Here is a 13,223-nt window from a genome sequence, read left to right on the forward strand (position 1 = left end):
CTGACTGCTGTGCTGCCAACTAGTGGCCTGGAGTTTAAGTGGAAAACAAAAGTGAGACGCTGAAAGACGCTCATAAATAATTAATTAAATATTGACTTGTCAGCATCTTAAATTGATAAAAGTATCGCCAAACCAAATATCGCGATGTATCACCAAATCGATTTTTCCCACCACCCCATATCGTTAAATTTTCTTAAAAGTAGCAAAAAAAAGTCTAAAAATAACTTTCTTTTAAAAATAAAGTACCTTTTGTGACCAAATAACTAACATATTGTAATATCAAATGAAAGTAACAAAAAGTAAAGTAATAAAATATGTATACAAATTACTGATTTATGTAAAAATAAATCTGCAAACTGCATCAAACACATACTAAGTAACTCAACTTACTAAATGGAGAGTGCTTTAACCAAACTTAACTTAAAAAATGGAAAGTTTAGATAAAGATCTTGAGAATCCTCATCTCAGTGTTTTTGTTTCTCTTGCAGCTCACACACCAGACAACAGCTTCATTGGGTTTGTGGTGGAGCAGCACCTGAACGCCAGCGACATCAGACACATCGATGACATCAAGCGGCAGAACCAATCCCTCGTCTACGGGAAGGTCGACAACTTCTGGAAGGTACTGCACTGTTTGTTTGTTTTGCGACCCTGGAACTCAAATAGGAGTCTTTCAAAATGGTTTTCTCAAAGTCCCATCGTCTTTTGTTTGACCCGTTGGCTACAAATCCACACACAAGGATTCAGATAAAATCCGAAGCTCTGATAAACTCGCTCTGCAGGAACCGCTCTTCGGCTCGTTCGGCTTAATGTCACAAAATTCCCTCATTTACATTTTATTCAAATGTTTTCCAGCCGTTCAGTTATTCTCAGTGGGTGTTCAGCTCTGTTGACACTGTTGTTATGACAGAGTTCCAGTTTTATTAGCGCACAAAATCATTACCTGCCGATATGTAGCCTTCAATTCTGTTTTAACAGCGTTGATTGAGAACGCATCAACAGAACAGACTTTAAGCTCTAAAGCAAATATTCTTCACCTTTTTAATACGCAGCTGGTAAGTGAGTAGCATCAACATTTCCTTATCCATAATCTTATTTTTGAGTTGTTTTATCCTCTTTTTATATCTTTAATAAATGAAAACAATCAGCAAAGATGGAGTATCTCGCATCACTAAGATCCTCTCTGGACTGGAGAAGATGAAATGATTAATTTTAATGATCATGAGACTTTGATCCATCATGATTCAATATAAAATATGTCCGTGTAATCCATTAGATACATACACCAAATAAAAATAAGCTTTTAATCATTTGAAGTTTAGATTTTTCTTTTTGCAATCACTTTTAAATCACATAAACTTACATTTTCTTTCTTATTGAAGTTTAAAGCTGAAGTTTTTGTGCAGTAAAAAGACATTAATTTGAAGAGAATGTATGGTGTTCAGACAAATGATCAGCAGAAAATGTGTTCTGGCAGAAACGGCTGGGAGGAAATCATTGGAACGTAGCCAGAAATATATGGAGATTTAGTCGTTTGTTTATTTGGTGGCATTCCCAGGAATAAATGATAAGAAAAGCACTCTTTGGCACTGAGTAGGTCTGCATTTTTAAAGGATTAAAGTGGACCCCGCATACCGGTCTAAAGAAATAAGATTTTTGAATTACTGGCTCACCGGGTGCAAGTGGGGTGTACAAGAATGCACAGAACGTGGGTTTTTACAATTCACTTGTAGCAAACGGTGTTCACACCGGAAAAGGACGCCATCCATGTGTCACTACCAGATCCGAGTCCCTGATTGGTCAAAGTTGAACTGGTAAATAGAGTCCTAAAGCTGACTTACACCAGAGTTTTGAACGTGGTAGCCCAAAATGTGCACACGTAAACTTGGGTTTACATAGACTTTTCATTGAAAATGAAAGTAAAAGGCTTATGGTTCACACATGAAATGTTACTGCTCTAAAAACTCATATAAATATTTACATGATCTGTATATCCGTAGTTTAAATTGGTTAATACAAACAAAACACGACTTAGACTTACTGCCTTCAATGAGACTTCTTTTTAGCGTTTCCTGTTTTTTCTGACCTCATCTTTTGAGATATTGAGTTAAAACCTTTTCATCAGCAGCATTTATACCCAACAGTCCACACAGAGATGTCAGAAGATTCTTCTCCTTCTGCTGCTTTCTTCCAGTTCCGTGGACTTCAGTGAAGCTGTAAATGAGACATACGCTGAACCCATCAGCTCACAGCGTGGGGCATTAGCCGCTAATCAGAATCCTGATCGTGTTCATTACCTTCTGCTTTTAATTAAAGGGCCATTTTAGGGCCGTCTGATAACGAGCTGACTGGATGGCTCCGGTTCCTCCCGGAGCTTTGAAGCTGAGCGCGTTTTTCTCTGCATTTGAAAGGTTTTATTTTGAAAATGACCTTTTGTCACCTGTAGAGTCACAGATCCCTGTCGGCTAAAAAACAGGATGTAGAAGCTGCTGCTTCTACAGCTGCATATCCTGCTTGCCAGTCATTTCAGATTCAAACTCTCCCGAAATCGATAAGAAAAATTTGTTTGTGGTCTGAGCATTCGGAAAGTTTTACCGAAAACGAGAAACGCCTGAGTGGCGAAAGGAAGAAAAACAAAGTCAGGAGCAGAGCGACTGCAGCCTGTCGGAGGACGCTTCACCTGCATGATCTGCATGCAGATGCAGAGCGTTCACCTCCATCACACAGGAGCTTTAGACAGCCAGAGCCATCTACCACTCAGAAAAATATCATCCAGTGCAGCAAAACGCAGCAGAAAGAAGAAACTGAAATCTATGAAGTCAAATCAGCGGGGAATGAAAAACCAAATTGTAAATAAGAAAAAAAAAAAAGAAAAGGAACATAATTTAAACTCAAAAGTATAAAGTGTAAACTTGAAAGAAATAGTAAAAAAAAAAAATAAAAAATGTTACATGTATTTAAGACTTAAAAGAAATATTAAGAATATAAAAAAGAAATAAGAAAAAATCTCTGTGACTGAAAAATATAGAAAATTTAAAAAGTAATTTGAAAAATTCAAATATATATTTCAGATTTAAAGCATAATTAGTATTTGGAAAAAAATTAACTGAAAAAAATATTTTAAACTTTAAAAAAATGTTAAAGAATAAATAAAAAATAAAAAACTATATTTTGAATTTGGAAAAAAAATCTAAAAAATATTGAAAAGGAAAAAAAATATTTTAGACACAAGAAAAATATTTTTTGGCTAAAATTAAAGATTAATATATATATATATATATATATATATATATATGTATTTGAAATAAATTATATATTCAAAATTTGAAAAAAAAAATTAGACTTGAAAGAAAACATAACTATGTGAAAGAAATAAAGTATATCTCAGACTTAAAAGAATGCTGAAAAATAAAATAAAAAAATGAAATTTTGAAATTTAAAATAATGTTTAATTAACAAATTTAAAATGTGACAGTTATATTTAAAACTTAAAAGAAAATGAAACAGTTGCAAAAGGTTTCTAATTTGAAAGAAATCGTAAAAATTTGGAAAAAAACTAAAGAACTCAAATATATATATATTTTTAACTTTAAAATAGATATTAAATAGAAAAAAAAATCATTTGAATTTTGAATTTAAAAATACCTACAAACATGAAACTGATTCCAAATGAAAATTGTCTTTTTACAGCAGCTGCTGTTTGCATTTCCTTGTTTTGTTTTTTTCTTCGGTTCTCTCCATTTTCACTTTCAGTCCCTAATTTACCCTTTCAATTCAGAATTTTTGTTTTTGTTTTTAAGCCTATTTTCACTCAGGGGTGGGGCTTTAAGCCCATTGGCTACCAGGAGATGATTGAGATCAGGTGAACGAGGTTTTTGATTATTTTTAGTCATTTCTGCTACAAAATAGCGTCTAAACTCTCGCCATTGTGAATAAACGTAGTTTTTTCGCTTAACAACACTTTTAAGTTTATAGTTTTTTTATTCAAGTTATTAAGTATTTCTTTAAATTAATTAATTGTTTTCTTTTTTTATTTACATTTACATTTTTTTTTTATTCTCTCTAAGCTGCAAACTTTTTAAAAGCTTTGAATAAAAGATCAAAAAATTTTAATTTTTCACAAGTACTTGTTAATTGGAGGTATTTTTTTTGTATGTAATTATTCTAAAGCTTCAAGAGCTTAAAGGATAAACTTACTTTACTACATATTTGTGCCAAAACGCCAAAAATGAGACTTATTGCTAAACTTTATGAATATTAGAATCTTATAAATGACTGATTTAGTATCTAATGTTGCCTTTTTTCACAGCCGCCTTATCAGTGAAGGAATTACTTGTCACTGTTCAGACCTGCAGGGTTAAACATCCAGGAAACCAGTAGCTCATTTAGTCGCGAGGAGGGGCGGGGTTCACCACGGGGGGGTTGAATTCAAATGTCCAGACCACCTCCAAGAGATCTGCTACCATGGCAACCCAGTGTGCAAGAGCAGGGATGCAGAGAGACAGCAGAGAGCATCGTCTTAAAAAAAAAAAAAAAAAACACACAATAGACTGAGCAGCCGCCTCAGTGTTCTGCCGGTTCTGTGTTCAGACGGCAGACCGTCAGCAGTCCATGACCAAACCATCAGTGATTGATGGCAGCAGGTTCATGACAAAACAACACTAAGCAGTTTCATTTTTATCGAGCTGCTCTGATTGTTTTACGACTAAATTTCCTCCAGAGTGAGCGATGGCGGCTCTTACCCAGACTGAGCAGAGTGTCTGCTTCTGTAGAGAAAGTGTTTTTGAAGCCAAGAAGGAGCAGGGATGAAGGTGAGAATGAGGCGGAGGGCCAGACGGGCAGAACTGCCAGAGTCTGGCATCGGATCAGAACACATCAGACAAACCACACAGTCATAAAAGGCCGGCTCATGCGGAGCAGTAACTCTGCTGCCCCGGGAGGCTCGTGAACGCTGCCTCATTCTTTCATTATTAACGATTCAGCTGAGTGGAGTCGAACATTAAACTTTTTATTCAGACTGATCTGATCTTCTGGTTTTGATTGTGACTTCAGTGTGGCTCTCAGCCTGATGTTTCTATTGAGGCTAGTGTGCTAATCTAATGCTAGCCTTCTTATATAAGATTTAAACCGAAACTCTGTGCCACATCATTGCCAGTTTTGAGCATTAGCTTAAAAAAATAGTGAAAAATTATTCTGGTATAGTCTTGGGAAATATCTCGATATGTATCGTGAGGCGAGTATCGTGATACGTATCGCATTGCCAGACTCTTGCCAATACGAACCCCTAGTGTTTATGCTGGAAAAAAAAGTTCTAGAGTATTTGTTTAATTTTGCTCATTTTTGATGTAGTACAATAGTAAAGACAAAGTATACTTATCTACCACACTACGCATGTTATAAGCACAGATGTGTATCAGCATTTTTTCAGCAGATTCCTGGCTTTTTAAACAAAAAATTAAAGCTTTCATGTCAAAAGTGTTTTTTTCTGGGAAATAATTGAAGCTGCCTTTCAGTTTGAGGGAAGTAAACTGCATCCACTGCAGTCTGTGGAACCCCACAAAAGCAGACTTGATGAGATTGACACAACACAGTTGTCTCAATGGGCTTCACAACGATGATTCGCCAAAGACAAAAAATCCATCATAAAATATAAACAATAGCTGATAGCTAAACTAAACTGGACATCCCATCCCTCAGAACCTCCCTCTCGGTACGGGAAAAAAAAAAAAACAATCACCTTTGGCACACTAAAGAACAGTTTTAAAGAAAATGAAATTAGTCATTTCCGTGAGTCTTTTGCCTACGACTTGATCTCTGAAGCTCCGCCTCTCCTTTTTTGTGGGCGCCACCAATTTCATGTTGTCATCCTAGAGCCGACCTCTGCAGCGTGCCTGCGTTTCGAAAATAAACTACAGCTTTTTTGTTGATCACCGCCATCTCCGGGGAGAAAGTGGGTGTTTGTGTTCGTCTGGGGGCGGTGCCAGCCGTGCAGACTCTTCCTGGAAGGGGCTGGTCTCCACTTTGTGACATCACAACGTGAGAACCCTCGTGGATTGGGAGGGTTCAGATCACAGGAATACTCAAAGATACGTAACCAGATTAAAATAACACTTTGGGGTTGTTTTCTTATGGAATTAACATTATAATGCACTTAAAAGCTAAAAAAAGAAGTTGATTTTTGTTTGATATAAGCTCTTTAAAAACTTGTGGTTGCACTGCAGACGCACTTATGAATTTAGTAATATTTTCTGAAATTAATGTTAAAATTGTGTCTTTTTATGTGCTAAAGTCACATTTTGAAACACCCTGTTGACTGATAGGCTATCTTTATTGTAAATATTTAACATTAAAACACTAAAACCCTGATAGGTCCTCGTTGGGAGCTCAGTCATCCTTCAGCGGTACTTTTAAACCAGAAAGGTCTCGACTGACTTAAAGGGAAATAAGATAAATCTGCTCCTTGAACATTTAGATGATAATGAGGTTGAAATTCAACCACCAAAAAGAATTTAAATGTCAGCTGCGTCTTAATCGAAGTGATAAATTAACCCGGGTGTGTTATTAGTCAAAGGGAGTCCTGCTTTTAAAAAGAGGAGAAAACGCCGCGTTCTTGCCCCATCAGTCATAGACACGGAAGCGGATGAATCCATATTCATGAGGACGGCGTGATGCAAACGACTCATGCAGATGCTAACGTGCACACTCAGAAAAACAACGTGTAAATATTATAGACTGTGCTGCACGCACCAGCGAGCAGCAGTTTAGATGTATGGAAATGGCGTTGAGATGCTCCCCTGCACCATTCGCCTCCATGTGGAAGTCTATAATTGCGCTCAGTGAAGCGTGTGATGGATACAGGTGTTTCCATCACTGCGGGACAGCAGGAATGCAGCCCCCCTCCCCGGCTGTGGCATGAGCCGAATAACCGCAGGCGAACAGCGGGGCCTGAATTATTTCTGTTTTTAACAAAGAAGTGGTGAGTGGGAGAAATTTTAAAAGTGCCAAAAAGACGACCTCTTTCTCGCTCGATCTGTCAGAAAGTCGCTCTGGCAGAACCTCAAACTCAATAGTCGGTTCCGTCTGAGCGGGCCTGGCAGCGCACTGGAGTGGAACAATGTTTCCTGACTTCACTCCAAGCACCTCTGGGGGCAGATTTACCGCCCGCCGTCCCCCAGACGGACTTTCTGAACCTCCTCCTCACAAGTGGATCTCTGAGAGCTTCCTGTTCGGTTTGTCAACGGAGAAATTCCTCTAGTGAAACTGGGCCTCCACTTGAGCCGATACGGAGCTCAAACCTTATCATTAGTGTCCTCCTATGTTCCAGCCTTCTGATTAAAGTTCATCCCACTTATCGGAGTTTCTGCTTCTACATCGCTGGGTTTCAGATGATAACCGATAGCAGCGGCCTTTGAGCTCCTGCGGAGAAGTTGCTTAGTTATCTCATCTTTGAAAATCAATATCCAGCTTAAAAAAGAAGTTTGTTTTGGGGACTTTTGATACAAAACGTTTTTCTTCTGACGCAATTTCTAAAGCTGATTGCTGATTCGTTTGTCTCTTCTTCAAACAAAAATAGATGTTAGACAAACTCAATTTAACACAAATTGCTATTTTTTTTAAGTTTTTCCAGCTTTTCTGAACTCTCAAAGTGTCAGAAATGTCCCACTTAGGATTTATTCCTTCATTTCTCCTTAATTTATTTTATTTATTTTTATTTCAATTTTATTTTAGCCGTTTTTTTCAAGGGAGACCTGTAAATTGTATTTTTCTTTTCTGTTTACTATTTACATCTAATTATACATAAGTGTGGCAAACATAGAGGAAAACAAAAATGAAACAATTTTCAAATCCCTGTAAGTTTAAAAACTGAAATACAAAAACATTTGATTTAGGTGAAAAAGAAGCAATAAAAAATATATATATTTTACTTTAAATGTATTCCTAAATTAAACTATATTTTTAGTCATTAGGTTCTTCTAAAAACAGATGTTTAGGTCTCACATTTATTTTAAAAAATACCAAAAATGAAACATTTTGACAGACAAAATTACAACAAAATATAAAATAAAGATATATTATAATATTATATAATTATGATATGATAATTTTTTTTCTATGAATATAAAAAATATTATAAATCGTTTTTATTTCTATTTTAAAATCTACAATTTTCATAAAATATGACATTACATGAAGGCTAAATTGTAAAGTAAGTAGTAAAACTTCTAATGGGATAATTTTTCTGTTTTTCAAAAGTTTTATAAATGAAAAAAATCCGTAATTTCTCAAAACGTTTAAAAAATCTTTTTCAGAAGTAAAAACAACGTTTTTGTTGAATTTTTACTAAAAAAAATCTCTTACATATATATTTTTAGTAGAGCTGTAAGGCGATTAAAATGTTTAATTGCGATTAATCGCATTTTGTCTCGAGTTAACTCGCGATTAATCGCAAATTAAAATGTGGCCTTTTTTTTGGAAAAAAATGTGTGCTTTGTGGAATTTAGCAGTTCTACATTAATTATGAAAACAAGAATGGTAAAATATATAGTTTTCATCAGAAATACTTTATTTTGTAACATTGTATTGAGATAAACTTTCTTAACAATAAAAGGCTGTAACATAAAATGCCTAACAAAAGCCCAAGTGCAAGTGAAGGGCATTTTAAATTCAAAACTTCAGTCAACGTTCAGTAAAATAAAATAAAAAACATCAAAAATAAAATTTCCATAACACTTTCATGTTCATTTTTTGTCAGGACCAAATCTTTTCCTCCTCTGCTGAACTACAGTAATAAATGAAATAGAGATTCATCATTTCCAATTAACTTTTGTTTTTTAAAACATTAAAGACTGAGAAAAGCGGGATACTCTGTGGATAGTTTGACAGTCTGTTACTGCCGCGTTCTCTGGCTGCAGCTCGATGCACCGATGTGTCCAGCGGAGCTCACGGATGAATATGCCGGCAGACCGACCGCTATGGTGGGGCTGGATCACGCTCAAACCTCCAGAACATTTAAAACGTCCCCCGGTGCGCTTGCTGTTCGGATCGTCGGGCTCTCGGGACGCGGCGCCGGACACGAGCCGGTACCACCAGACGTGGTACTGGACGCGAACCGGAGCCGGGTTAGGGTGCAGGAGCTCTCCAGGTCCTAGTGCCGGCCGGTTTTAGCTCACAGCTCAGTGGTTGGAGACCCGCCCGTGATCTATGAGAGCAGCCGGTGAGTTGGAGGGCGGGACGCCCGCGCGCGGTGTGGAAAAGCACGTATAAGAAAATCCGCGATTAATGCGTCAAAAAAATTGTCGGCGTCAAGCACGTGTCAGATTAACGCGTTTTTAACGCGACAAATCTGACAGCCCTAATTTTTAGTAAAATTTGCTGCAGTATAACGTTCATTGATTCAACTCTGCTACAAGATTGTATTATGTTGATCATTATCAGTTAATTATTTGTCATATCTTGGGGGATTATGGTTTGAAATTGTGTGTTTTTGTGCATCAGTCAAAACTCCTCAGTGCTCTCGCTCTCCTCCGCCTCTGTTTCCTCTCTGAGCCAAAGTTTACAAATTCTCTCTGATTTACAAGGTCATAAAACTCTCCTCCTCCTCCTCCCACTTCAGTCGGCCTCGCCAGCTCCAGCAGGAGTTTTATAACTCCCTCGGCGGGAGCTCCTGTACCAACCCGCCGCTGCCGCCATCGATCTGCTGCGTCTTTGTTCTCGCGCTCCCGAGGAACCAAAACCAGCGGCGAGCGAGAGTCCTAAGAATCCCCGGAAATCCGAGCCGGGATGTTGTTCTCCTGCACTCTGGTTTCCGGGTTTTCCTCTCCAAACAGCAGCCGTCTTTGTTTCTGCGGGCGAATCCAGCCGCCGTGCTCTTAAAAAGCATCTGGCAGCGGAGCGTGAAGCTCTGCGCCGTCCTCTCTGTGTTCCCATTTCACAGAAAACACACTCCGTGACTTCCTGAAGACTTCCCTCCCCACAGCCAAGCCATGTTTCGATCTAATTACCACTGAATCAATGTTTCGCAGCAGGGCCAGAATACGAAGCTGCTGCTCCTTTAACGTCAAATTATTAAAGGATTTGGATTTAAGATATCTAACACCTATAACACCTTCTACCATTATTCATCTGAGCAAAATCGTGTCAAAATATTCAAGTTAAACGACCACGAAGAGGTTTCAAAGACTCAACTGAACTTCTGAAGGTATCAAAGAACAAACAGGAAGTGAATCCAAGAGCAGACGCTGAACCAAACAGGAAGAGAAGACCGAGAACATTAAGCAAAACTGAAAGGAAGTGGAAAAAAGTGACAGAAACAAGAAGTGAAACTTTCAAAGTAAAACAGGAAATGGGTTGACAGAAGTTTCAATTAAGAACATTGACATTTGCGAGCGTCTATTGATGCGTGACAAACTTTAAGAACGATTTGCTTTTCCATTTTAACCTTCAATTTAATCAAACTAGCTTTTCTTGTACTAGTAAAACATTCTAAAATTCAGCAGGTCTAGGATTATATTGCTAAATTAGAGTCTTCGTTGACACGTTTTAGACTCCTTTAAAGACCCACTCCGGTTATCTTTTAATCCATTTTCAAAGCTTTTAATTATCATTATGCCATTTTTAGCCAAAATCAATAACCCTGTAGGACATAGTTTCTGCAGAGTGGCACAAGTTAGTTGAAATTCACTTCTGAGTTGATCATTGGTGTGGAGTAAGCCGGCCCCCTTTCCCCTCCCCTTTGCTGACAGCTTGCGACCTGTCCAGGTTTTCTTTTCATCACAAATATGATCTTTTTCAAACAGCGTTTTTCCGTCTGCTCCTGATTCATAACAATTCGAATAAAAAATACTCAAAAATACAATTTTAAGCTTAATTTTCTTGAAATATGTTCTCTATCATCTGAAAAATGTCACATGTTAAACACCAAAAACATAAGTTTTTCAGAGATTAGTAATATTTTAACCCTCTGGAACCTAAAGCTCAGTTTTTGTCTACTTTTGAATTTACTTCTGTAGTTTCAATTTGAAAGACTACCTGATTGCTTATTTCGTATCATTTTAACCAGCACAGCCTCGACTATGTAACACTACCTTTATTTTGTCATTTTTCCATGTTGCATTCACACACAAACATAAAATCCTTCAAAAACAGAAAATTCAGTCCGGAAAAAAGTGATTCATTTTGCTGTGGAAGCGCCAAAAATGTTTAACGAACTCTTTTAACAGCATAGAATAAAAGTTTTAGGTGTAATTTTATAAAAACAACAAGGACAAATGTTGTTAACGAACTGATCAACACGTTTTTGAATGAAAAACAAGAATGTAAAATACAGATTTCTAGGGCCACATTTCAAACCGTTTCTGTTGCTAGAGGAACATCACAGACCTCACAGTTGGGCTTTTATACAGACAGTGGCTCTAATTCAGTCTATGTGACTTCAGCTACCAGGCAACCCAAAAAATAGGAATTTCTCTGAATTTTTCCTAAAATTCTGAGTTTTTTTTTTTTTTTTGCAGCTTTTCATTTTTTTCTCATAAAGTTTCCTTATTGTGTTACTGAAAAATACTAAAAAGGTTTTTGGGAGAAGTTGGATTCAGCTGGATTTCAGGTCGGCTCGGTTAGAAGCTGCTCACAGGTGGGGAGGTGTCTGTCCTCTCTGAACTGCTCGCCTCTGGTAACATCGGTGGTCGGGACTTGGGCGGTGAACCGCAGAGTTTACACAATTTTTAGACACCGGTTCTCATTGTTGTAGAAAATTAATTCATTTGTCTTAAAACTACAAATAGTTGTCATAAAATTGTCAATAAAGTTTCAATCACAGAATTTTCAAGACAGTTTTATTACGCTGATCTCACAGCTTTAAGTCAGTTCCAGAGGATTAAAGAAGCTGTTAGATATAAATATAGATATAAATAAGCACATTTGACTTTCATCTCGCATTCTTCCTCCTAAACAAGCAGCAGGTGCTGCAACAAGCCCCTCCCACGCCCCAAATGTATTTCAGCTTCATCTCGATTCTGCTCAGCGTCTTCAATAAAAATCAGTAAAACACACGTTGGTGTTGGTTAGCTCTTCGGGTGTCACATGACGTGCTGTTAGTTCAAGAGCGGGTCGATCGCTCAAGTTTGCTGTTAGAAGAAAATTACACAATTAAGAGATAAAAGGCTGCAGGTAACGTTTCAAAAGTGATTTTTTGGGAGAGTGATCTGATAAACATTCTTTCAACAACTCTATTGTCTAAACTTTTTGGTCTTTTTTGGTTTCAAAAGGGGGAATCGATGCTAAAAACTTAGGCTAAGATGTCATATTTAAAAAGTGATGCTCTTCAATGTGAAGACTTTTGTTTCTAGAAACACACACGTGCACAGAAAAGCACAAACCTCTGAACACACACACACACACACACACGGCGCTGCTTTAGTTACAGCTGGCTGGATGGAGGCATCTGATAGCCGGGCCTCCAGGGACGCAGTCGAGCGGCTACCTGAAACTCAAGCCCCAAAGGAAACACTGAGAGTCGCTGAAAGCAGGCGGCAGAGTCCGGACAAACTTCCTTCACGCTGTTCAAAGCTCGCCGGGCCGCTGGTTCTGCTGGGGGTTTTACTGTGAGGATAAAAGCATCTGTGGTCAGGTTGTCCGACTTTTCTGAGCTCGCGGGAACACGAAGAGTTTGCTCTTGAAAGTGATCCGAACCGACAGAAACGATGAGTTTCAGACCTAAACGAGGCTTAAAGGAGGAAGTTTTAACGGTTTTCAGATCGCTGGATGTCTGAGTCAGCAGAAAAAGAAGAAAAATACAACATTGATCTTGGATCCCTTGGATCATTTTTTTTCTTTTCTTAAAACTTAAAGTTGAGCCATTTTAATTACCAGGACAGATTATCAATAATCTGATGAAGAGATTAACTACAACCTTCAAATGAAAGAAAAAAAGAAGAAAAAAAATTATCACATTTTTAGTTTTTATTGGTATTTTTGACTTGGATTACCTCTTTTGTCACACAAATACCAAGAATTAAAAAACACAAAATATTCAGTAAAATATTATTGATGAATGGATGTAACAAATAAATTATTAAATGGAAGTCAAATTATGCTAATTATTGCATTTTATTTTAAAAAATATATTTTTTTACATATAAAACAGAAGCTAGAGGACGCTTAAAAGCAGAAGAATTTGGGAAACGAGTGTTATTTTTTTTATTTAAAAGCTGTCCAGTGCAGAATTA

General features: G+C 37.3%; 1 protein-coding gene across 1 annotated transcript in view; it reads left to right on the forward strand.

The window, feature by feature from the left end:
* The window catches only part of mgat5 (alpha-1,6-mannosylglycoprotein 6-beta-N-acetylglucosaminyltransferase), an 83,203-nt gene that overhangs the window by 61,176 nt on the left and 8,804 nt on the right, over positions 1 to 13,223 (forward strand). Inside the window, exon 11 of the mRNA XM_024294293.2 lies at positions 489 to 622. Within this exon, the coding sequence (XP_024150061.1) occupies positions 489 to 622 (134 nt within the window). The remainder of the gene's footprint in view (positions 1 to 488; positions 623 to 13,223) is intronic.

Source organism: Oryzias melastigma, linkage group LG2 (genome assembly GCF_002922805.2).
Source record: "Oryzias melastigma strain HK-1 linkage group LG2, ASM292280v2, whole genome shotgun sequence".
Lineage (NCBI taxonomy): Eukaryota > Metazoa > Chordata > Actinopteri > Beloniformes > Adrianichthyidae > Oryzias > Oryzias melastigma.